The sequence below is a fragment of the Muntiacus reevesi genome, chromosome 4, assembly GCF_963930625.1.
Source record: "Muntiacus reevesi chromosome 4, mMunRee1.1, whole genome shotgun sequence".
In the NCBI taxonomy this organism is placed as follows: Eukaryota; Metazoa; Chordata; class Mammalia; order Artiodactyla; family Cervidae; genus Muntiacus; species Muntiacus reevesi.
Genome location: NC_089252.1, coordinates 103,269,040 through 103,295,719, shown reverse-complemented (window position 1 = coordinate 103,295,719; position 26,680 = coordinate 103,269,040). Strand labels below are relative to the sequence as shown.

General features: G+C 40.9%; 1 protein-coding gene across 1 annotated transcript in view; it reads right to left on the bottom strand.

Moving 5' to 3' along the window:
* The window catches only part of ERC2 (ELKS/RAB6-interacting/CAST family member 2), a 919,595-nt gene that overhangs the window by 366,377 nt on the left and 526,538 nt on the right, over positions 1-26,680 (bottom strand). Inside the window, exon 14 of the mRNA XM_065935028.1 lies at positions 14,348-14,508. Within this exon, the coding sequence (XP_065791100.1) occupies positions 14,348-14,508 (161 nt within the window). The remainder of the gene's footprint in view (positions 1-14,347; positions 14,509-26,680) is intronic.

Genomic DNA, 26,680 nt, shown 5'->3' with positions numbered 1-26,680 from the left:
GCTAGTGGTAAATAACCCACAGGCCAATGCAGGAGACATAAGAGACACGGGTTTCATCCCTGCGTCAGGAAGATTCCCTGAAGGAGGGCATGGCGACCCTTTTCAGCCTAAGAGTCTGACATGAATGAAGCAGCTAGTGATGCCATCCCATCTCCTGCAGTGCCTCTTTCAGGCCCTGGACTCACCAGAAGTCAGCCAGCAAAGGAACCCATGCAATGCATCCTACAGGGGCAGCGTTCTAGGGCACAGTCTCCACTCCTGAGGATGGCAGGCGTAGGGCAGAGCAGAGAATAACCACTGGACCTACCATACTGCCTTAGAATGAAGCCTTAGAAATGCATTGAAGGGAACATTTTTCAAGAAAACATCCAGAGATAGAGCCAAGAAGAGGAAGAAGCACCAAGCTCAGGGCTCATAAACTGAACATCTAAACACTATTTTCAAAACAGAACAGAAAGACAATTTAACTTTTATCATAACTGCATGCTGGCACAAGCTGCAGTGTACTCCAAATCTCTTCAAGGAAGCGAAGGTTTGGGTGTGAGTAATAACAGATTCTCAAAGAAGTAGGCCAAAGCCTTCTGCAGGTTCAAATTAAGATCCCAGGGATATTGGCTTAACCCAAAGATCAAGTCAAACACTGCATTTCAATTTTCACAATCCGTTGGTTCCCAAATTCCGTGACTGGAAAACAAGAGTTTGGCTGTTCTTGACTGGCAACTTGGCTTCAGGCTCTAGCTCTCAATTGCTTTGCTCCTGAGAAACTGAGCAGCCTCCCCTCAAGATCTCATTCTTCAGGCAAGATTGCCAGAGCCAGCCCCTTCTCTGCCCTCAAACACACATGTGTGTATCAGACACACACGCGAGTGCGCGCGCACACACACACACACACACACACACACACACACACACACACACTCTTTCCCAGGTCTGCCTCCTGCTCAATAGTTAAAATTAGAATCTAGCAAGGGAATCATTACATTGACAAAATACAGAAAATATTTTGACACCTCTCACGTTGTAGGGTACCAGAATAGGGGTAGGGAAAGGAGAGGAAAGAAAGGAGAGAGGAACAGGAGGGAAAGGAAAGAAGAGAGAAAGAAGAAGAAAGAGAAGACTGGGTTGAAGAGAGTGGAAAAGGTGGGGATGGGAGGAGGAGACCACTAGCCAGAGGCAGAGTGCAATTTTCATCAGCATTCATTCCTTCCTCCCACAAACTTTCATTACGTGCTTTCCAGGGACCAAGAACATCCAAAACCTTCCTCACCTCCATTCTCTGCTTCATCCTGGAGGTCTTCAGTGACTTGGAGCCTTTGTTATGATGCCCTCTGTCACTGAGGCTGCAGTTATTGATGTTTCCCCTCTACCTCCTCAGGGCTGAGGCATCCGCCAATAATATCTACAGTTTATTTTACTTTTGAAAAGATGATGATACAGGGAGACAGAAAACCTTCAAGCTGGGATTTCCCCCAAGTCCTTCCCTCTCTCTTCTGGCAAAGAGTTGGCATCTGGACCAGACTCTTTGTCCCATTGATGCCACCTGGCTCTGGAATACATTCTCCCACTTTGGCAGTGGCCTTATTTTACTTCTATACTTTTTGCTCTAAATAATCATTGCAAGAAGTGGTTCCTAGGAAAAGACCTAACTACCTAATGGGTTGTGATGAAAGACGGAACAAGTGGAGAAGGACGGACAAGGGGAGAGAGAGAGAGTAAAAGGGGCATCAGTTTAGAGGCCTGACTGGAGGACTGGCCAATCCCATACCCTTCATTTATAGCTGGACAAAGAGAGGACCAGAGAGATCCAGAAGTTACAGAATGATGGAACACTGGAGCTGGAGAGGACTGCATGGTCCACTGAGCAGTAGGCATTGAGGGATTAGGTCTTTTGTATCTTAGCCAGGATTTATATCTTACAGGGAGCACAGTCTCTTAGGAATTTAGGTCTGAGACTTGTGCAAATGCCACTGGGATCTATAGTCCCAAGAGAGCAAGCCAGAATCAAGTCAGAGTTGCATAAAACACAGGAAGAACCCAGACCATCAAGCCCTCTGGGCCAAAATCCTGATGTTGAAAGGGGAAAACACATTTCCCCTTTGAAAATAAGTCAAGCTAAATCAGAGATGAGAACGTATTAAGTTTTCTCTCTTCTCTCATATAAAAAACACCAATTTATAAAACAGAAGCAAGTAATGAGTTGCTCAGCCCTGGCACTCCTGGCATTTGGAGCTGGATCATTCTTTGCTGTTCAGTTCAGTAACTCAGTTGTGTCCGACTCTTTGTGACCCCATGGACTGCAGCATGCCAGGCTTCCCTGTCCATCACCAACTCGGAGCTTACTCAAACTCATGTCCATTGAGTCAGTGATGCCATCCAACCATCTCATCCTCAGCCTTCCCCTTCTCCTCCTGCCTTCAATCTATCCCAGCATCAGGGTATTTTCCAATGTGTCAGTTCTTCGCATCAGGGGGCCAAAGTAATGGAGTGTCAGCTTCAGCATCAGTCCTTCCAATGAATACTCAGGCTTGATTTCCTTTAGGATTGACTGCTTTGATCTCCTTGCAGTCCAAAGGACTCTCAAGAGTCTTCTCCAACACCACAGTTCAGAAGCATCAATTCTCTGGCGCACAGCTTTCTTTATAGTCCAACTCTCACAGTCACATGTAAATACTGAAAAAAACATAGCTTTTTGGTGGAGAGTTCTGACAAAATGTGGTCCCCTGGAGAAGGGAATGGCAAACCATTTCAGCATTCATGTCCTTGAGAAGAACTCCATGAACAGTATGAAAAGGCAAAAAGATATGACACTAAAAGATGAACTACCCAGGTGTGTAGGTGCCCAATATGCTACTGGAGGTCAGTGGAGAACTAACTCCAGAAAGAATTAAGAGATGGAGACAAAGCAAAAACAACGCTCAGTTGTGGATGTGACTGGTGATGGAAATAAAGTCCAATGCTGTAAAGAACAGTATTACATAGGAACCTGAAATGTTAGGTCCATGAGTCAAGGTAAATTGGAAGTGGTTGAAAAGGAGATGGCAAGAGTGAACATCGACATTTTAGGAATCAATGAACTTAAATAGACAGGAATGATTGAATTTAACTCAGATGACCATTATATCTACTACTGTGGGCAAGAATCCCTTAGAAGAAATGGAGTAGCACTCACAGTCAACAAGAGTCTAAAATGCAGTACTTGGATGCAACCTTAAAAATGACAGAATGAATGATCTGTTTATTTCCAAGGCACACCATTCAATAACACAGTAATCCAAATCTATGCTCCAAACACTAATGCTTAAGAAGCTGAAGTTGAGTGGTTCTATGAAGACCTACAAGACCTTCTAGAACTAACACCCAAAAAAGATGTCCTTTTCATTATAGGGGACTGGAATGCAAAAGTAGGAAGTCAAGAGATACCTATAACAGGCAAATTTGGCCTTGGAGTACAGAATGAAGCAGGGCAAAGGCTAACAGAGTTTTGCCAAGAGAACAAACTGGTCATAGCATACACCCTTTTCCAACAACACAAGAAAAGACTCTACACGTGGACATCACCAGATAGTCAATACCAAAATCAGATTGATTATATTCTTTGCAGCCGAAGATGGAGAAGCTCTATAGAATCAGCAAAAACAAGACTGGGAGCTGACTGTGGCTCAGATCATGAACTCCTTATTGCCAAATCCAGACTTAAATTGAAGAAAGCAGGGAAAACCACTAGACTATTTAGGTATGATCTGAATCAAATCCCTTACAATTATACAGTGAAAGTGACAAATAGATTCAAGGGATTAGATCTGATAGAGTGCTTGAAGAACTATGGACGGAGGTTCGTGACATTGTACAGGAGGCAGGGATCAAGACCATCCCCAAGAAAAAGAAATGTAAAAGGCAAAATGGTTGTCTGAGGAGGCCTTACAAATAGCTGAGAAAAGATGAGAAGCTAATGGCAAGGGAGAAAAGGAAAGATAAGCCCATTTGAATGCAAAGTTCCAAAGAATAGCAGGAGAGATAAGAAAGCCTTCCTCAATAATCAATGCAAAGAAATAGAGGAAAACAATAGAATGGGAAAGACTAGCGATCTCTTCAAGAAAATCAGAGATACCAAGGGAACATTTCATGTAAAGATGGGCACAATAAAGAACAGAAATGGAATGGACCTAACAGAAGCAGAAGATATTAAGAAGAGGTGACAAGAATACACAGAAGAACTATACAAAAAAGATCTTCATGACCCAGATAATCACGATGGTGTGATCATCCACCTAGAGCCAGATATCTTGGAATGCTAAGTCAAGTGGGCCTTAGGAAGCATCACTACACACAAACCTAGTGGAGATGATGGAATTCCAGTTGAGATATCTCAAATCCTAAAAGATGATGCTGTGAAAGTGCCGCACTCAATATGCCAGCAAATTTGGAAAACTCAGCAGTGGCCACAGGACTAGAAAAGGTCAGTTTTCATTCCAATCCCAAAGAAAGACAATGCCAAAGCATGTTCAACCTACCGCACAACTGCACTCATCTCACACACTAGCAAAGTAATGCTCAAAATTCTCCAAGCCAGGCTTCAGCAATACATGAACTGTGAACTTCCAGATGGTTTTAGAAAAGGCAGAGGAACCAGAGACCAAATTGTCAACATCTGCTGGATCATCAAAAGGGCAAGAGAATTCCTGAAAAAACATCTACTTCTTTGCTGTTAGGCCATCCTGTGCATTGCAGGATGCTTAGTGGTGTCGCTGGTCTCTACACACTGACTGCCACTAGCATCTCCCCTTGAGCTGTGACAATATTACCTCCAGACCTCACCAAATGTCCCTGAGGAGGCAAAATCACTGCCAGGGTGAGAACGACTGCTTGAGAGAATCAGGAGCTATCAACCTGGTCATTTGAGTCCAGAGCCTTGTTTACGGTTGGAGGGTCAGGCTGGCCTTGGCTCACTCGTTACGCTTGGCAGATCTGGGATGTGAACTTAAGTCCGGAGAGCCCTGCTCACGGTCCTGGAGAATTGTCATTTCAGGACCTGACCTGTGACCCTGCTTGTACTGCCCTCCCTTGGCTTCTCTTCCTGGGATACAGCTGCCCCAGCCCTTGCCTCCTGGGGCGTAAGCTGCCAGTATCCCCCACATCCTTAGATTAAGCACTTAACAAAATTCCTCCAAAAGGAAGCTGCTCTTGGATTGAAAGAAGGACCACAACTGCCCCCTTTGACTTGCCACACTTTAGGAGGTCAGAAGGCCCGCACGATTCTCTTTCCCTTTGTTAATGGTTGATCTTCCCAAGCCCCCACGGAGCTACTGCTGTGCGGATGGAGATAACATGAAGTGTGGTGCTTGGAATACTTTCAACTCTAGAAATTCATGAGCATTTAGATTATTTAACTGCTGATTATGATTATTTAAGCTGAAAGATTATACCACTCTAGCTCTGAAAATGTTTGTATTTCCACTAAAAACCAAGGGACCCATTTGACTGACATTTTTCACTATTAAAACTATACATCTAGTGCATGTTTTTGGCCAGAGGACAGTGTCTCCCCTATTTTGTTTTATGATAAGGAAGCTGAGTTCAAAGGCCTCCTCCAGTTAGCTCTCTTCCTGCCCCCTCCCTCCCACCATCAACCTGGCTTGCCCTCCTGCTTCCCTAATGCAAGTTGGAAGAAGAACCTATGTGTCTATTTAATTAAAACTGGATTCCAGCATCACCAAAGAAAATTCTTATGATGACATCCTGTTCTTCACTAGGAGAAAGTGTGATACAAACTGTCAGTGGTTACGATCATAGCCTGTAGTGTCAAACAGACTTGTATTTGAATTCCAGGTGTCTGAGCCTCAGTTTCTACATTTACACAATGGGGGTCATAAGACTCCCCATCTCAAAGGAGGTGGCAGTCATATGCAGGTGAAGTAAATAGCCCCTGCCTGACATGTAATAAGCACTTAAGAACTGTTCACTGGTAATATTAATCTCATTACCCATTAAGTCTGCATGAACTGAATAGCATATATGCCTGAGCTACTTTAATCCTCTGAAAGCATTTTAATCAAAGATAGTACATTCCTTAGGGCAAGGAGAGTGAAGGGGTCTTGATTCTACCTGACATGCAATTTAACTACTGATTCTTTCTCTGTGATGATTTGTGAAACATAACTCTGCTTGGCTCATGCATTTCATATCTAAAGAGTTTTATGAAAAATAAATGCAATGTACACAAGTACAGGATAGGCCCTGTGCTTGTGGTCCTATTGAGAGGACAGTGTCCTAGACCAAGCAGGCATTTTGGCTTTTGGCAAAAGTTTCTGCATTCAAATAGAGTTCCTTAAGAGAAGAAACAAGATTCCAGCATCTCCTAAATATTCTTCATGTTCCAGATCAGTCATTTAGCAGAATGACTGGTAGAATTACACAATGAAGGAACTGTGGAGACCACCCTTCTGCCCCTCCCTGGAGAGGGGGTTTCTCTCTATAGCACCCCTTCCCCCTAGGATTTGCTGACATACCTCAGGAACCACTTCAAAAGAGCATAGCGTTCCGACTGCTACAAAGCACTGTAGGAAGGCCTTTGTCTTCTTAAAGAATAACTGTGCTCAGGTAGCATAAATCAAGTCCATTTCTTTCCTCTCATGTCACCCCTTTAACAGTTGGAGGGAGAATGTGTCTCTTGGTCTCCTCTAGACTAACACCCCTCACCCATCAGCTATTCCGACCATGAACAGATTTTCCAGGTACCTCCCAATCTGTTCACTCACCACATGACTCTCTCACAGTTTACCAATGCTGGTACACAGAAATGAACTCAAATACTTACTGGACACACATACACACAAGTAAATATCTGAGAGGAATGCTATCACTAAAAGTGTAGTTGCAAAGTTGTTTTTAAATATTCAGTGAGATAAAGTATCCGTTTATTTTTTTTCCCCTCATACTTTGCTCATTTCAGCAAAGACAGCTAGTTGCCCCTAATACCTCTCCACCTCTTTCCTTCATTGGTACTAGACTCCCTGAGAGACAGCTGGACATACAGCCACCCAGCTGAAGTTCACATTTTCCTGCTTTCTTGTATCTAAATGTGACCATCTGACTTAAACACTGATCAGTGTGCCCTTTCCCAACTCTGGTTCTTGCACCTACTCAGAATGGAAATATCTTTGTCCTTTGTGTCCACTTAGAACAATGATTAGGTGAGTGCCTCAGGTTTAGAGCAGTCTTTGCAAGCAATGGATACTCAACAACAATTTATCAAATAAATTGTTCAATGACTCAGATGTCAGTGGATGGTATGGGCAGCTTAAATGGCAGGGAGGTTCCCTTCTCCTGTCTGTTGGCAGGAATGTGAATGGAATGGTTGGAACTGAGGCAAAAACCTTGCATCATGAGGTGCAGAGAAAAGCATATGCAGAATCTCATGTCCAGAGAATAATAAAGCATCAAGGCAGAAGGAGTGCCAGTCCTTGGTTACTATGCTGCTTGCATGAACCTCTGGAATGTGCGGTTTTCTGTTCCTTGCATCAAGCTAATTAGACCATTTCACTATTCTAAAGTTATTTTCATTGTAGTTCTTTTATTTACCGACTTTATGTATATCAAGTCTTTTCTCTTTCACTAACGGCCCTAAACCACCAACTCCAGGGTTACAAGAGAGAAATAGAAATCCTGCGTGATAAACAACTGCCCATCACATGACTGTCTGCAGCTCAAACCACAATCATTGCTGAACGAGCAGTTCTTCTCTCTGCCACCTGTCCTCAATCACTACAGGTAACTGAAGAAGCTGAGAAAAGCTTCACTAGTATTTTAGCTAATTCAATTTACTCTTAGAACTGACTGCAGCTGCTGCTAAGTCGCTTCAATTGTGTCCGACTCTGTGCGACCCCATAGACAGCAGCCCACCAAGCTCCGCCATCCCTGGGATTCTCCAGGCAAGAACACTGGAGTGGGTTGCCATTTCCCTCTCCAATGTATGAAAGTGAAAAGTGAAAGTGAAGTCGCTCAGTCGTGTCTAACTCCTAGCGACCCCATGGACTGCAGCCTATTAGGCTCCTCCATCCATGGGATTTTCCAGGCAAGAGTACTGGAGCGGGGTGCCATTGCCTTCTCCATTAGAACTGAGCAGGAGACAAATAAGAACAGGGAGATTGGGATAACCTAGGACACATTAACATCAAGTGGAAGTCACTCAGTAGTCTCTGACTCTTTGTGACCCACGGACTGGAGCCCACCAGACTCCTCTGTCCATGAAATTTCCAAGGCAAGAATCCTGGAGTGGGTTGCCATTCCCTTCTCCAGGGGATCTTCCTGACCCAGGAATCAAACCTGGGTCTCCTGCATTACAGGCAGATTCTTTACATCTGAGCCACCTGCAAACCCCAGGATATATTACCATAGTATTCAATATATATTTTAAATTGAACATGAGAAAGTTTTTCTAAATAACCATGGCTTACAGAGAAAATTGCACGGTAGCCCCCTCTCATCCCACACACAAAAAACTGTTTAAAGTGTGAGGCCAACTCAAATTTGAAGATGAGCTCAAGGTATGCTAATTACAGTGGGTTTACCTAACATATGAATATGTCATGCACCATGATACATATATGGCCTTTTGTGGCTTATAAATCAGTTTCTTATAAATGCATTATTTCATTCAATCCCCATAACTTCTCTTGCAACTGAGTTTATCAGTTTTAAGTAACAGTTGCCTTCAAAACTCCTCTCCCAGGCTCCATTAATCCTGTCCAAATTGCCAGGCACTTAGGATTCCTTCCTACAGAAATGTGATTTGTCTTTTCTCATGTTGGCATGAAGGAAAGAATAAATTGATTTTATCATTTTCTGCACCCTGCCTCTCCTTTGAAGGGTACTTACCTAATGAGTGGCTCTCTCAAAAGGGATCCTAGATCAAAGAGGCCAACAGGATAATGCCTTGGAATAAGTCTCTGTCTTACCTCACTGTAAACTTCCTAAAATAGACCAGTGTATACTAAGGCTTCTGAGGCTATCTGGAGAAGATTCGAGAATGCAACAATACCCAATAAATTAGGATGGATCTCACAATGTCATCAGATGAGTTAAAGTACAGATGTCCCTTTAAAATCTTTACATTAAGTATGAAAAATCACCACAGAAAGTCTAAACTACACATTTCACATTATGTAACTTTTAACCAGCTCTCAAACTCCTTATTCATTCAGTATTTAATACTAAATGGAACAGATCAGTTAGCCTGCCTGTCTGCCTATTAAATTACTATGCTAGTTTAAATTGTCTGAGCAAATGCACACAGATAGATTTTAAGCACAGTATCTCATGGCCTTCAATTCCTTTTAGTTACAGATATCAAATTCACCTGCCACAAATTAAATAATCGAGCTTTGGTTACTGGAATGTAAGCTCATTAACTGGCATTAATAAAACCAAACATATAGAATGATGTTCTTAATATTATTTTAATAAAATCCCTTTTAAATAGAAGCAAATGTAACAAAGACAAACCATTATGAAATGTTTTAGTAAGAGGTTTTAGATATTTTTTAAGTAAAAGAATAATCTTATACACAAGGGAAGGAGAATAATATGTTCTTCTATGAAAATGTATGGTTGGGAACCATTAGTTCCTTCTAGTGTGGGAATAATGACTGGCAGTTAGAATACTAACCAATGAAGATTAAACTGGAAAAAATATTTATTCGGGGGGAAGAATTCTACACAAGAGAAAGTCAAAGACTCTCCACTAGGCTCAGACCCTAGAAGGTTTCTCAGACTATAGGGGGTGACATAGCATTTCCCTCTTTACCCCCCAAATAATCAGGAGGGTCCTTATCAATGGAAAGAGCTTTCTAAGTGGGATTCTAAACTTCTTTGGTTCCACAAGAAGTTACTTTATTCATTTAGCTATTCGTTTATTTGCTTATTTATTTGTCCATTCATTTCGATCACTCATTTTACTAAAATGCAAACTTGATAAGGGCACGCATTTTTGTTGTCCACCTATAGCAGTGGACATTCATTCCTCAGATGCAGAATTTATAAAATATGGAAGTAAAATTTAATTTTCTTTTAAAAAATGAGCATTTGTAAATGTATACACCAAAATGTTATCACTGTCTATCTCTATGGTCCTATGGTAGGACCATAAGTGATTTTCTTTTTGAATTCTGAATGCCTACCATATGACAAGTTCTAGATATCCAATATTAAAAGGGAATTTCACTGTAAACAAATTGACCAACTCATTTAAAGAGAAGTCTTTAAATCAAGCAATATTTTTCTCACTCTAAATTCAGCCTAAATTTAACTAAGAGGACAACTCCTTCTCTGGCCAAGAAGAATGGCAGGGAAAAATGAAGGCCAGTGTTGCACACGTCCCAAAATGATAAAACTCTGGTTAAAAATTAAACAGTTGGGTTAGGAGTGTAGCTATCAAAAGGCAGCGTGAGGGAGCCTTGTAATGATGGACAGTGTTATATCTTGACCATGCTGGTGGTTATACAAATGTAAACGTGTGATAAAATTGTATGTAACTAAATACATACACACACATGAGTACATGTAAAACTGGAGAAATCTGAATAAAGTTGGTAAGCTATATCAATATCAATTTTCTGGCATAATACTGTGCTGTAATTATGCCAGATATTACCACTGAGGGAAACAAGTGAAGCATACAAGAGAATTCTCTGTACTATTTCTTATAGCTACATATTAATCTGCAATTATTTGAAAATAAGCTATCCAACTGAAACAGCAGGATGCTTATCAAGACATTAGTTATATCAGCAAAATACTGGCACCAAGACAAGCCTCCGATAAAGCGAGAAATCTGTATGATAGTATGTCGGACAATTAAAAATAATACAATTCAATGTCTGCTGCACAGAGTGGTGTTTACCATTCAGAAAACAAAAGAAGGATTTACAAAATACGAAAGTGCAATCTAATTTTGTTTAAAAAATAAAGAGCATTTGTAAAGGTAGACATCAAAATGCTATTAGTATCTATCTCTGCATGATAGGATCATACGCAATTTTGTTTCTTTTTAACAAAATTTTGTTTCTTTCCTTTTGCTCTTTCTTTTTTTCTCCTTTTAGAATGCACAGTATTACCTGAACAGATATAAAATAAAAATAAATTTATAAAAAATAAAAGGCTGTCTGTCATGTGGACAGGGCTCAGCTGAAATCTATGTAGCTCTGAAACAAAAACCAAGACAAGCGGTAATGTTAATTACATGGAAAGCTATTTCAGTTCCATATAAGGATGAAGAAGCTACCTTCAAGAGCCGTGGAACATGAACCGCCACCTTATGAGCCCATGGCTTCCAAGGCAAGTGGTCTTCACCAAGGCCTGGTGAATTTCTTATTATGTGGACAGCAGTCTGGCTTATATAGGCTGGAAGGCTGCACCCAGCTGTTTTCCAATACTATGACTGTGTCATTTAATTTTGCAACAAATTTAACGGACACCATCTCTCATTTCAAAATCCCCTTTTATGTTTCAAAGTGCTTTTACATATGCTAGTTTATATTCATTTCAGTTCAATATTTTTAAAAAAACCCTGTTCCTGTAACAATCCTATGAAGTAGGTAGGGCAGGTAATATCAACCTCCATGTCACCAAAGAAGAAAACCAAGGCAACCAGGGAGTGACCTCCTTTAAGGTTATGGATGAGTTATGAGACCACATCTTATTTCTCTTGATTCATGGCCCTACCCCTCTTCCTAACACCATTTGGCTTTTCCCGTGTACCAGGATTTCCCGGTCCTGGGTAGACCTGCCTGTCAGCTGAATGAGAGACCACGCCTGGCACGCAGTGACAGTGAGTGCAGTGACACACCCAGCTGACTGCTCACACTAACCAACATCGACTCAGCTAATGTCCAGTAACCAACACATCGACTCAGCTCAATCAAGATTCACCAAGCTGTCTGGTTGACTAGAACATCTGAAGAGGCCGGTAAATCTAACTGGGGTTCTCAGTCAATTTAACTGCCCTGCACCTGTGTCCCCATAGTCCTGGGAAGAACCCTGGTTAGTGGGGCTTCTGGGCCAGTTAAAGAGTGAATGAGGTTCATATTGGGCTTAATGAAGCAGAGCTTTGTTACTTTTACCAAAGGAATTAACAGAGGAATTTTCTATTTATTTTGCAGTGGCAGCAGATTAAGCACTTCGGCAATAATGTGGCAATTCACCAAAAGAGGTCTTAGTTAGGTGCTATCTGAAATCATGAAATTAAGTGGGAAAACATACACATGGAAAAGGTTTATATGTTTTAGAAAAATAAACCCAAATTTTAGACAAATGATACTCTTCACAAAGTATACTAAACAAATGGCATATTTTCATTGGCTGATAGTGCCATTTACACACATATTTCATTTTCCATGTGCCAAGTCCTCCTCTGAGTGCTTCTCTTCACAACCACCCCACGAAAGTCATTACAGGAGGAAACCATAGGGTCAGCAATGTTAAGGTCATTTTCCCCCAAGTCACACAACCACCAAGTGGACGCAACAAGATTTCAACCCAGCTCTGACAACTCCCAAACCAGCATGCTTCACCGTTACTTGTTCTCTTAAAACGTTGGAAGTATATGCTCTTTTTATAAACAGGAAATAATGAAAGTTTCCTTATAATGGCATAATAAATCACTCCAGGAGGTGTAGAGTTAACTTGGGAACAGCTGCAGAACAATGAGAGAAATTAGCCTGACTCTGACACATAGCAACACACAAGCAGGCAGAAGCTGGGTAAGTGAAAGAGAACGAATAAAGGCTGATGGAATCAATGTACTGGTATTATTAATAAATTACTGATCACATCGATACTGTCACAAATGCCTGAAATATGATTCTTCCTAAGTACATATCCAGTTTCCAGCATTCAATCTATTCATTCCATCAATGAGCAATTACTGAGCACCAACTATATGCAGGCACTGTTCTAGGCAGCATGATTTCTGCAGTGATTCAAACAGACAAAAGTTCTGGACTTGGTGGAGCTGACATAACTGCATGAGAAAATGAGGTAGTAGAAAGGGAGTCTAACAGATTTTGGTTTTAATCCTGGCCAGATGTCCTTAAGCAAATTACTTGAAATCTCGCTGAGTCTCAGTTCCCTCACCTCTAAACTGAGGATAATAATATCTGTTTTTATTATATCATCTTTTATTAGGAAAAATGGGAGTTTATATGTGGGAAAAAAACTACTTATTCTTTAGTCTAGGAGAAACTGAGGTAGTTGACAAGGAATAAAAGTTCTGTCCTCATTATTAAATCCTTCAAAATATTTCATTCCATATTTTCCATGATCTAAGCTTTCTGGGTTTAATACTAACCATGTGTAAGACTTGCAGGGTCAGGGTAAGGTTATTCTTCCATACCTAGCCACCAATTTCCAAGTCTACGTTACAGGCTTAAGATGCTATAATTCTATACATTTCCCCTTACTGTGGAAGGAGGCTGGATTTAAATCATACTTTAGTGATTATTTCATTTTAAGAGTTACAGAGAGATGCTGCTTCTTGCCTAATTTTTCAGAAATAGATTCACAGCAATTGATTATCTCTAAAATCTTTGAGTATTTATCTTTACTATGTTCTTTCATGGTGATATTATTTCACTGTGAGAATGATATAAAAGTTAGGTGGAGGTGGGTGTGTCACAGGCCCACAGGAACAACCATTGCCCAACAAGCAGTCACACCTTATTGATTAAATCAAAGAAAGACATTTGTTCCAGTCTCCTCCCCTACCCAGCCCCCACCCCTGTCCAGTGCTTACCTACCCAACGAGACAGGGGGGCAGGGGCATTTCCAAGCCTGTTTTTATCAGCCCAGCAAATCAGAGTCCTGCTTTCTAAACAAAGAGGTGCCAACCTTGAGACTATGAAAGCCAACACAAGCCAGGCATTGTACACAAGTGAAAAGAATATAATTAGCAAAGTTATAGTCACAATTAGGAAATACCTCCTCAGAAAAGTTTCCATTTAACCCTGAGCAGGACTTCAATTACCATTGTGCTTAACAAGGCCTCTGTCTCTTGGCCAGCTCAAACCTTTTCGATAGATCTAAGAATATTAGTGCCGTCCACAAAACACAGAGTCACAAAACCTTATGCTGGATTTTTTTTCTTTTTTGAATAACAGATGTGAAAAATGTGCACATTGGGACAAAGAAGCTGTAATTTGAGAAAATAAGAAGCATAGCCACAGAAACAACTGGTCAAGTGTTAGCTAAATGACTCTTTCTCCAAGCTCTTTCCTCCTCTTCTTTAGCATTCCCTTTCTCATCCCTACAGAGAAGTTAGAAAAGAAAGACTGAGAAAGCAAAAATGGGTACTCACTTCATCTCCAGGATCTCCTCCAGCTGTTTCCTCCTCTCTATCCGGAGGTTGGCCAAGTGCGCCTCTTTTTCGGCCAGGGACTGCTGCGTGGCGGCAAGGCGAGCCTTGGTGGCGTCCAGTTCCTGCCTGGTCTTCTCCAGTGCATTCATCAGTTCTTCTATCTGAAAAACGCATGGGACGCAGCGTTACTTCTCCTCCATTCAAGCACAAGGCGTACCTTGCGTTCCGACAAAAGACACAAGAGAATTAAAGCCATTCTTGAGCTGGGCATTGTATCCCGGCGTCCATTCTTTCTGTGTCACTACTTAAAAATAAACATTTCAAACACAAGACATGTCCAAATTTCTCCAAGGTCCTCATTCAATTGGATTATCCAATAACTTTTATAGAAACTACTTAATATATTTATTAGAACTGGAAGGTGAGTGGCTTGACCCAATTTCAACCTGTGTTTGGCAAAAATCTCATACTGCCTCACAGTTGGCTGAAGGCAATACTCAAATGCACTTTGCCCGGCACAATATACTTTTGTGTGTAGGCCCCGGAGCATTCTGACAGGAAGCTACTCTACGTGTTTCAAAGTCATTCATGTTTTAGCCTATCAAAGCCTTGTTTGGCAAAAGCAATTTGATGGCCAAGGGGCCTCAGGGGCCCCCCTCTCACCTCACCTCCCTGTTTCACATTCAGGAAGCAAGCTTTGGCCAAAGGTAAACAGAATCCCAGCCACAAAAGGTTCAAGTTTGGTTTGCCCCTGAAGTTTGAGAGGGTTCTAAACTTGAAATAAATGACATGTAACTTTTATAGGGTGCTAATACACCATAGAAATAAGCCAGACTATCAAATATCCAGGGTTTTCAGCCAGGTCCCAAAAAATTGGACCAGGGAGCCCCAAGGCAAGGCCTTATCCTTCCCGAACCATTGGAGACTTTTAAAAGCCAACACACAACAAAGAAGGCTGGTGTTTAATGGTTCTTTTCCAGAGCCTTCCGTGGAGCAAGCTGGTGAAATGCCATCCCTTGCACAGATGCAGGCTGCATCCACCCTGAGGACTTAAAACCATGGTTTCAGGAAGTTTCTAGACTCCAGAGTTGATGTTTGGGTTTCTAAGTCATCCCTTCCAGCTGAACTTGGCAGAAAGAGATCATCTATCACTAAAGTCAACAGAACGCCCTTCAAAATGTGTCAATGACATGTTAAGTTCCAATTCATAAGGACTTTCTACACAATTTCTGCAGTTTTACATGGAATTTATTCAGAATAAGCATGATAGTTCACATCCAAGGTAAATTACAGGCTTTTAAAATTCAGAAAACCCTCCATTCTGCCCTGATAAAAAGAGGAAATTCAATGACCAGGTAATATAAATAAAAGCCAAAACCAAAAACAGTTTTAAAAGCAAGGACTACAGAGCATAACCTATGAAAGTCACAGAACTACACAGGGATAAACAGCATTACTCTTCAACACATAAAATTTAATATGCAAAATTTAAATATTAAAAAGCAATCAAACTTTTTAGTTTCTCATATAAGTTCATAGAATATCATAAATACAACTAGAAGCCCTTCTACAAAACAATACTTGATGAGTCTGAAGCAGAAGTGTTTTTGTCTGTGTTACCCTATTTTTTATACATTCAATAGCAGTGTTGCTTTTTAAAAGATCAATATTATGGTCATTCCAAGCATTAACTCAGATACAGTCTGGCTGATCCTCTACTTGGGATGGTCTGTGTCCTCGTGACTCCCTTTCCTTTTGTAACTTTTTTTTAATTCCAAATGTACTATCCATGTCAGAGAAGAGGGAGGGTGTCCAGGATTCTCACCTGCTGAATCTCTTATTAATTGAGCTGACCTGCTTGCAATCCACAGACACAGAATGCTACTTTATGGGTTTCCAAGTTCTTAGTTCACCTGCCACGTGACTGCTTATGGCAGACACTAACTAGTTTTATATTAAACCAGCTTTAACAATTACACCTTAGATCACTGTCATTTCCAAGCAGAAGCATTTAAGAACTAGCAATCTACTACAACCTTCCCTTTTCCTGGGCATAATGACTTCAGAAGCATGTTTCAGATGTCTCCTTCAGCCTGAGTCCCTGAGTGATTACAATGAAGCTAAAGGCCAAACCATACCACATAAGCAAGGTAGCACCTTCATTGTGTTACAACACGAGATGAGAGGCTGTTACCTCCAGTGTGACTTGGGCTGTCTTGACTGATGAACTGTCACACTCCTTATCAAGTGTCTGTAACACCTGCCTCCACCTCCCTACCACCAGGTCCCTCTCATTAAGAGGATGTACTTTTTATTCTTGCTCTCCCAACACTTGCAGGCCACCGATACCCTCCTTCTTGCCATATATCTTTTCTTAATGTGTAGTTTTCACAGCTGAACGGTTCCCCAACTTCTTCTCCTCACTGGAAGTAATATTTTAGCTGCCTATGTCTATGAAACTTGTGCCTTAAAAATGATCAGATTTGAATCATCTCTCCATAACTGACTATATGACTGACAAAAATTTCTTTATCTCTTTCGGCTTTGGGTTCTTTACTTGGAAACAGGAAATTATGTTATTTATTCCTATTAGATGTTTGTGGGTATTACATGAGATGACATAGCCTCTATATCATTTATTCTTCTTCTAGTTAATATCAGTAAAATAACACTTTCTCTTAAAATAAGGTATAATCATATGGAATCCAAAAGACAGAAAAAATTTAAATTTTTTTAACATAAGAAAAATGACATTCTTTTTAGCTAAGATTACCCAAAATACCACCACATGGAGATAAACACTCTGGAACATTTTGTTTTAATTTCTCCATCTCTCTCTTACTCTTTTACATATTACATATAATTGAGATGCTATGTATAATTTTGTAAACTGTATTAAATATATATATATATATATCATTAGAAAGTGCCCCTTCTTATTAGATAGCCTCTCTGAAACACAGTATAATGGGTGAGTGGGACTGTATCCATTCCCCATTCACCTATAAGCCAACCTTTCCCTTGAGTTCTCAGAAGCTCACCTTAGATTGAGAACTTACTTCCCCTGTTTCTCTTGCAAACTCTTCACCCTCCTGCATCCATAACTGGAACTTTCCCTTCCTGACTCTGTCCCAGAGACATTTTCCTCATCAAAGTGGCTTCTCAGAGAAGGACTGAGGTTTGTCTCTATAGCTTTCACCACTATTCTGATACTTTTCCAAACTTTGTTTCCTTTTATTCACTTAACATCTTTCACATACACTGAACCACTTGGTGATTATTTCCATTTAGATGTCACAGTATCACTTTGAATTCAGGATGATCCATGCACACCTATCTAAACCAAATCCTTACCACCTACCCCAGCTCTCCGTACCTGCCATTCCCTAACACATTGGTGACACTTTATTCCAGTGTCCTGAGCTTTTCTCAGTGACTCATGTTTAAGAACCACATTTGTGTCTTCCCTCTCTTTCCCTTTTGTTTTCTCTTCATCATCAAGTCTATTTTGGAAACACTTCCTGAGACCATTATCTTTTTCTATCACTGCTTTTTATGCTTCTTCCAGCTTGTATCCCTTCCCCACCCTACATTTCTGACAAGATTGAAATTAAGTGTGTGTGTGTGCACACGTGTGTTCCCAGCCTTTGTTCCTACCCCAACCCTAAATAAGGACTTGGCTTTGCCTGATCAGCTTCTTCACCGTCAAGAGTTCTATTTCAGCCAGGACTATGCCTGGATTTTAGGAAATGAGTAGTAGAGTGAACCAGCAAAACTGTGCAAAGGCACAGGACTTTGAAGGGAAGACTATGACAATCTATATGATAAAAAGTAGGAGATATGAGTGAGAGAGGAAAAAGAGGTGATGAGCCTGGAGGCTGGGTACACAGAGGTTTTGTTTTGTTATAAGGGCAGAATAAGATGACTGAGAAGTGAGAGAAAAGAGGAAGGGGGAAAAGCTGCTAGGTGTTATTCCTGGGGCTTCAATGTTTTCCACAGACACAGATTGAAGGTTAGACTTTCCTTTTGATTTTTTTCAGATGTTTTGACTTTGTGTCTTTGGATGTGACTTTGAACTGGGTGAGCCAAGATGCCTCGTGGGACTTATTCTTACAACTTGCCTCCCCACTTCCTGGAAAATATGCCTAAATCATCAATATTTCATCAAAAGTATCACTGGCCTGGTTCCATCATCTCAAGGAGCTCCTATTACCTACAGTTGTGGTCTTTGAACTCCGTTCCCTAGACCACCATGAGTTCCAAAAAGGCATCTGGGGGCTGATAAACAGATCAGTGGAGTGGGAGAAGGGGTGTGAATCAGCAGAGAGCTCCATCCACCATCTCACATTCAAACGGAGTTGTTCTACTTTGTCTTCTATACAGAATTTTGCTTAAAACTTAATTTGAATTTTTTCAGTTTTAAATATTTTTAAATATTTTGAATATTTTTATATAAAATATATAAAAATAAGCATTTAATATATGTAAATACATAGGTATGTATTTATATATAATTAAAATATTTTAAATATGGAGAATGGTTAAAATCATGGATTAGGAAACTAGACTGCACGAATAACACTTGCTTTACCATTTATTATAGAGTCTTGAGAAAGTATCTGAGTTTCCTCATCTGTAACAATGGTATGTCTCACTAGAGTTACTTCAGGTATTAAACGAAGCAATGAAAGTAAAGCTCTTAGCATGGGGACTGGCAAATATGAAAACACATAGAGCAAGCATAACAGAAGAGATAGCACGGCACAGTGGTTACAAACTGGACTGAGGAGCTAGCCTACCACTTACTACCTGTGTCCTTCTGAGTCGTTATAAAAATTTTCTGAACCCAGCTTCCTTGTGATGTGGGAACTTAGCTAAAAGGGGTTTGGTGAAGATTCAGTGGGTTAATGTGCATGATGCACTAAGGACAACGCCCAAGTACTTGGTGCCATAGAAGCTTCAGTTCTCACTCATACAGGGTCAGTTTAAGTATTCAACCCATTTTATGTTTGCTTATTACTGAATTCAAGATTCTCTGCTTGCTGTCACCTATCTTCAGCAACAACAACAACAACAACAACACACACACACACACGCCCCTGGACTACCCTGTAGTGCTGTGCTGCGCTAAGTTGCTTCCATTGTGGCCGATTCTTTGAGACCCTATGGACCATAACCTGCCCGGCTCCCCTGTCCAGGGGATTCTCCAGGCAAGAATACTGGAGTGGGTTGTCGTGCCCCACAGAGGATCTTCCTGACCCAGGGATCGAGCCCACATCTCTTAAGTCTCCTGCACTGGCAGGCAGGTTTTTCACCACTGATGCCACCTGGGAGGGCCGGACTACCCTATAGTGACCCCTCCAATTACTGAAATTGCCTCCCCTTTAAGGCTCTGCCACAGAGCGCTGGCAGCCTTCATAGGTTCAGTGATATAAATCTGGAGCTCTGAAAACAGGCAGACCTGGATCAAGTTTGGGTTCCATCAATACGACCTCTGTGACCTTAGGACAATCTAAACCCAATGCTTCGTAAACTCTGCTGCACATTTGAACCCTTTAGAAATATTTTTAAAATCCTGATGCCATAGTCACACTCCTACCAATTAAATTAAAACATCTGAGGGTAGGAGTCTGGCATTAGTACTTTATTTAAAAAGTAGGTGATTCTGAAGTGATACCAAAGTGCAACCTATACTGGGAAGCCTGGACATTACTGACCTTTCTCTCAGCCTGCAGGTCCTCCTCTATAAGATAGGGGGAGGAAGCAGAAGTCACCACACAGGGTTGGCACAAGCACAAAGGGAGACAATACACCTCGAGCACCCGGCCCTCTCTGTTAGACAACCTGCAAGTGTCCAGGGCATGACAGTTACCACTGTCCCAAGGCTGGGTTGTCGGTAGCATTACTTTCACCCAAGTGGTTCGGTTATTACCTTCTGCACCTGAACTTCCACCACCTCATTAAACACCACTTCACGTTTCTGCACAACCCTTTCATGTGTGTGCTTAGTTGCTGCAACTGGATTGTAATCCTCAGAGGGCAAGGACCACGTCTCCGCGCTCTCTGGAAGGCCCTTCAGCCCCTGACATGGAACCAGTGTCCACACTCAATAAATACCTGAGGAATGAGAGGAAAGGGAGTGCAAAGATGTGATTCTGAAACACCCTCCTCTGACCCACTTAGTGCAATGATGGATGAAGTGTAAGTCTGAACTTGATACTTTCCTACCCCATAAATCAGTGGTCCCCTTGCCATCCTCACCAAACGCCCTTCAAGTTCTTGCTCTCTGTTTGCCTCAAGCACCTTCTCTTTGCTATGGAGACAAGAGGGCTCGGATACTCGGCCCCCGAACGGAGGCAACTCTATGCTCACGGCCACCTGGAAGCCATCAAGAGCACCCAGGAACCCAAGAGTTTCGAGACGGCCTGATAAAAAAGCAACCGCAGGCCTTGAGCTGAGGTAGAAGCAAGCAGCTTTTAATTCTGCTCTGCATTCCACTCACTCTGCCTGGGACCTGGGAGACATGCAGTCCTTCTACCACTACACCACCTCGTCTCCCTGGGTATCTCCTGTGTGCAAGGCACTCTGCTAGACACAACACGCTCATCCTGAGAAGCTGTCTGGTTTGGCGCGCAACCCTGAATCAAACAACTATTTAATTACAATAGTGATGAAAAAAAACTAATATAGAAAAGTACTGAATGATGAGCAAGAGTTTAAAGCCAATCTTGTCCTAGGCTTCATGGCTGGTCTCCAAAAGCAGGTAGGTAAGTGGGAGTGGCCTGCTGAAAAGGAGGGAGAAAATACAAGCTAGGAAGCCCAGGCCGCAGGGCCCCATGGTCCTGTTCATCAGGGAACTGCTACTGGAAGAATCACAATGATTATGAGCCAATAAATGGTTTTGGAAAATCCAGCAGGAGAGCAACCTGTGTGTCTCAATTCAACACAGCGTTTGCTTATTTTGGAAGCGCATCTATTGGTAATTCACCAGACAATAATATGTACTGGGTGGGGGGATGTAGTTGAAAGAGGCTGTTTTATTCCTAAAAGGCCATCTTTGATGAAAAAAGAGAATTCACAGCAACCTCAGAAATCTTCTATAAACATTTAACATGTTCCAGTTAAAAAAATTTCCTAAAAGGTCCCCACATAGGGCAAGATTGGAATTCTGATACTCTATCTAGAAAGCTAAGATTACATTTTTAAATATACATTGCTTTGGTGTTACATATCTAGAATAATTAAAGGTTTCTTCAAAATAGATGACTTCTTGGTCTCACCAATTAAACAAAACAACAAAAATCCCTAAGTGTTTGTGTGTCAGTTCTGGTTTTATTAGTTATTCTACGTGGCAGATTACAAAAAGTCTCTTATAAAATGGTTAAGTTACCAGGACTATTCAGCTGTATTTGAATAATTCATAACTCTGTACACTTTAAGAATAGTGAAGCTATCAAATGAATTTCTAGAGTCTAATGCTTAAACATCCAGTTCTGGAGAAATGGTCGGAATTTTAAAGTGAATATTAGAGCTTTAAAACAATAAAATAAGAAACCTGTTTAAGACCTTAAATCATTAACATGTGTCGACTTTAACTTACACATACATTTGTGTTGTTTAACTAAATATTTGAAAACCAGGTTCTCTCTCAGTTATCTGCCAAGAGCCCTACTGCCCGTTCTGTGTGTCTCTTCCTGACACGTGGCAACATCCAGTGCTTTTCAAGAGGCTCACTTGGCAGGAGCTGATCTTCAAATATTTTGATAAAACAATTTTTCCCATAAATTATATGTCAGCATTGATTTAGTGTCTATCTTGTGTTAATGATCTGGAATTTTTAAACAGCTTTTAAAACCATGTGTTAAAATTACACAGGCTCTTCTGCCTTCCCCCCCTCACCATCCCTCCTAGTTTTCTGTTCTCACTGCATCCCGAGCGTAAGAGGATGGTCGTTTTCAGTTTGTACCAGAACACAGAGCCAATGAAATGCCCATATCCCAAATTACAGCAAACCTGGAATGTGAATTGGTCCTGGGGGAATAGCTGGGATTTAGCCCAGCTCTGCCCTGGGTACAGAGAAGGTCACGCTAAGATGAGGAGGTAAAGATAAACGCTGAAACCCTCTCTCTGCAACAGCAACTTCTGAGGCACTGATGCTGTGGGTTGAAGGATCTGTTAGAACAAGGACTACTAATCTTATTTTTCCAATTACTCTTATCTTACATTTCTATCTCTACCTCCCTCTCACCTCCCCACTGCTGCCTTAGAGTGACACCTTTTGGAAAAGGTTGAAACTGAAAATCCCCAGACTGGTTTCTGCTTGGACCTGGCTACCCTCAAGATTGCATTTGGGACTTGTTTGCTCCTCGCTGAAGTTTAAACTTCTCTGTGCCTAAACGTGTCACTCTGATCCTTCAGCTGCAAACAAACAACCCCATCAAGCGAGGCTATTTGGGCTTCAGCTCTTTGATTTTGACAGCACTTTAAACTCCTCCTTTCCCCCTCCTTTCTCAAAGCTTATTAACAAAATCTCACTCCATAATAAAGGATGGGTGGAGAATAAATGTGTAAAATACATCCATTCTGACTGAACAGATTCTGAGTCAGAGTACGGATGGGTAACAGTTTCTCCGGAAGGCCCTTGAGTACTCCTCATTCCAGGCTGAACTTGGTTCAGGGGAACCTCCCTTAGAAAAAGGCTGTGGATCTACTTCTGTGTATGTCTGGTGTAGCTACTTTTCGAGCAACTGGGAGACATTTTTTCTTTATGTGTGCACAGCTCTGCAGCATAGGAAAGAGCCAGTCTTTTCCCTAAGAGTCTCAGGTTCTCAAGGAGGAGTGTGTGCGTGCTAAGTCACTTCAGTCATGTCCAAATCTTTGTGACTCCATGGACTATAGCCCGCCAGGCTCCTCTGTCCATGGAATTTTCCAGGCAAGAGTTCTGGAGTCGGTTGCCATGCCCTCCTCCAGGGGATCTTCCCAACCTAGGGATTGAACCCACATCACTTATGTCCCCTGCAGTGCCAGGCGAATTGTTAACCACTAGTGTCACCTTAGAAGCAATACAAAGAGTAGCTGAGTGTGTGGATTCTGAAGCTGAGGGCTTAGGTCCCAATCAGGATCCAGGCATGTACTGACCCTGGAAAAAGTACTTGAGCTCCATGTACATCAGTTTCTTTCCCTGTAAAATGTGGGTGACAGTTGCACCTCCCAGAGTCCTTGTGGAGAATACCTGACTTAACAATAATTACACACTTGCCACACAGAAAGCACATTAGCACCAACAGTGATGTTAGCTTTAATACCAGCTCTTATTTTTCAGCCTATTAGAGCATGAGGAGACAAGACAAAGGGTTGAATTTCCATGTTCTTACATTTTCAGAAAGACAACGTTTTTCATCTTCAATGGAACAGTGAAATTTTTTACTCTGAAATCTATATCAAGCCAAATTAATTACCTACAAAATGTACTGAACTCTAATCACAATTATAAAGGAACTCATGAAGATATCAGAGCAGCATGATCCCATAAAACTTCCTGTGATGATGGCAAGGCCCTAATGTGCACTTTCCAATACACATGCCATTAATTACATGTGGCTATGAAAGTGAAAGTCGCTCAGTCCTGTCCAGCTCTTTGCAACCCCATGGACTTCTCCATGCCAGAATACTAGTGTGGGTAGCCTTTCCCTTCTCCAGGGAATCTTCCCAACCCAGAGATCGAACCCAGGTCTCCCACATTGTAGGCAGATTCTTTACTGTCTGAGCTACCATGAAGCCCATATGTGGCTACAAAGCACTAGAAATATGACTGGTACAACTGAAGAACTGATTTTTTTTTTAGTCTTATAAAAATTTTTTAATTTAAATGTAAATATCCATATGTCTAGTGGCTACTCTATCGGAGAGAGCGAAAGCATTCAAATTTTACAACTTATTGTCAAAGTGACATGTAGGTATTATTTCAATTTTTGTGGAAATTTTTTTTTTGAGCATATGAGAAAAATGTTTATTTGGTCACACCACACTACATGTGGAATTTTAGTTTTCAAACCAGGGATTGAGCCCAAATTCTCTCCATTGGAAGTACAGAGTCTTAACTACTAGATTGCCAGAGAAGTACCCCCCCAAAACTGTTAATTTCCTTAAAATTCTGCACAACTCAAGAATTAGCATTTGACCCAATGACTTCATTCTAGGAATTCTTTCTAATGATATAATAAATGTTCATCACATTGTTGGTTATAAAATAACAATAAAAATTATCATAAAATAATAAATGTTCATCACATTGTTGTTTATAAAACTAAGAATAAAAATTATGCATATATACATACATATGTTCATATATATATATATATATATATATATATACAGAAACATATAGAAACACAAGTACTTATACAAACATACACATACATACCCTCACCTTCCAAAGAAATTAAATAATTATGTGTCTCTGTGTGTGTATAGGTGTTACAAAGAAATCAGATAATACATTGCAGGCATCAGTTGTTGAGATGTTGGTCATAGATTAAACACTAAGTAGAAGCATTTAACAGAAAAGAAAGATGTTAATGAAACCTGAGAAAAGCAGGTTAGTAAATGATAAAGACAATACCATCCCAAATATATGTGTGTTTCTAAATGAATATTCATAAGAAAAAAGACTAGAAGGAAGGGCATCAAAACATTGATGACATGATTGTTCTTGAGGTTAGATTTCAGGTAATCTATAATATTCTTCTTTGTACTTTCTGATACAACTATGAATCATTAATGTAAAAAGAATGTAAGTTTTAAAAATAGCAACCATATCTATGAAACAGAAACAGAGTCACAGACACAGAGAACAGACTTGTGTTTGCTAAGGGCGAGACGAAGTGGGAAAGCGAAGTACTGGGAGTTTGGGATTGGCAGATGCAAACAATTATATGTCGGATGGATAAACAACAAGGTCCTTCTGTATAGCATGGAAAACTATATTCAGTATCTTGTGATAAATCATAATGGAAAAGAATATAAAAAAGGATATATATTTACACACATACATATACATATAACTGAATCACTGCTATACATTAGAAATTAGCACAACATTGTAAATCAACTATACTTCTTCAATAAAATTTTTTTAATTTAAATTACATCAAAAGAAGGTCTCAGTAGAAAGTACTTCTGCTCCCATGAAAAATCAGCTGCTGGGAGACCATCACCTCCAAAGGGGAGTAATAAAGCAGGGAGGGGCCCTCTGGTGGCAGTCTCGGTGGCAACTGCTGTCAGCCAACAGGACCTTAAGACAGGCCTTCCCAGCATGGTTTCTTTGCCCTTGACAGTCACTTAGATTTATGCTGATTATAATCCAGGTTCACCAGGGAGTGCCTGAGTGTTAGTGACTCCACAGCTGTCATCAGCCATTCCTGGCACCTCTACCCTGCCCCACAATGTGCCTGAATGTTGATCATTTCAACTTGCTCCCTCATAAAGTTCCTGTGGGTTTTGAAGTCCAGTTTGGTGGCTAGGTTGTTTAGCATTTTCTACTTTTATTATTGTTATCATTGCTTTGATTCTGAACTACTAAAAATGAGTTGGGAGGCCCTACACAATCAGAAGCATTTGTCCATGTCCCTTGATCACTTCTCTATTAGCAAGGTCTACCCATTCCCATTCAACAAATCAGGGCAATACTTTCAAATAGACTTCTTTCCTATGATGTGAGGATCAGTTGAGGCAATTTCAAGGAGGAAAAATGAAAAAAGGATGTATCTTTTATTCTGAGTCCTCCTACTGGCGTAGCTCTGCAAGAGATACCTGTTGATGATGGCAGATTTCAATCAGGCCAAATCAGGCCTGACCCCAAGCCCTTTTCGGGTCCCCTCAGAATCCTGGCATCACAGTTCTACCTACCTTGAGCAATAGGTAGTGTCCTCCCTGCATGCCACCTTAGGCTATAAATACACAAAGTCAAATGCATCCCTGAATGGGTCTACTGGGGCATCTTCACAAACACACAGTAGATGGCCAATGGAGAATTGTGGGTGGGATGCAGACAGGAAGAAAAGAAAAGAAGCTACACTGCAGAGAGGTAATCATTACCTCTGATTAAAATAATGAGGTATCCTAAATCCCATTTGATCTTCACTTATTCCCAAAGAAGCATATCACTGAACTGATGGAAAACTCCAACTCAAAAAGAGTAAGGGACTTACCCAAGAATTGCAGATGGCTTACTCTTTACCCAGATTTGAGTCTGATTGTTGAATACAAACGTAATGGGATAATTGTTGGAGGGAACTACATATACTGATAGATCTGGCAGGACACTCTGGGCCA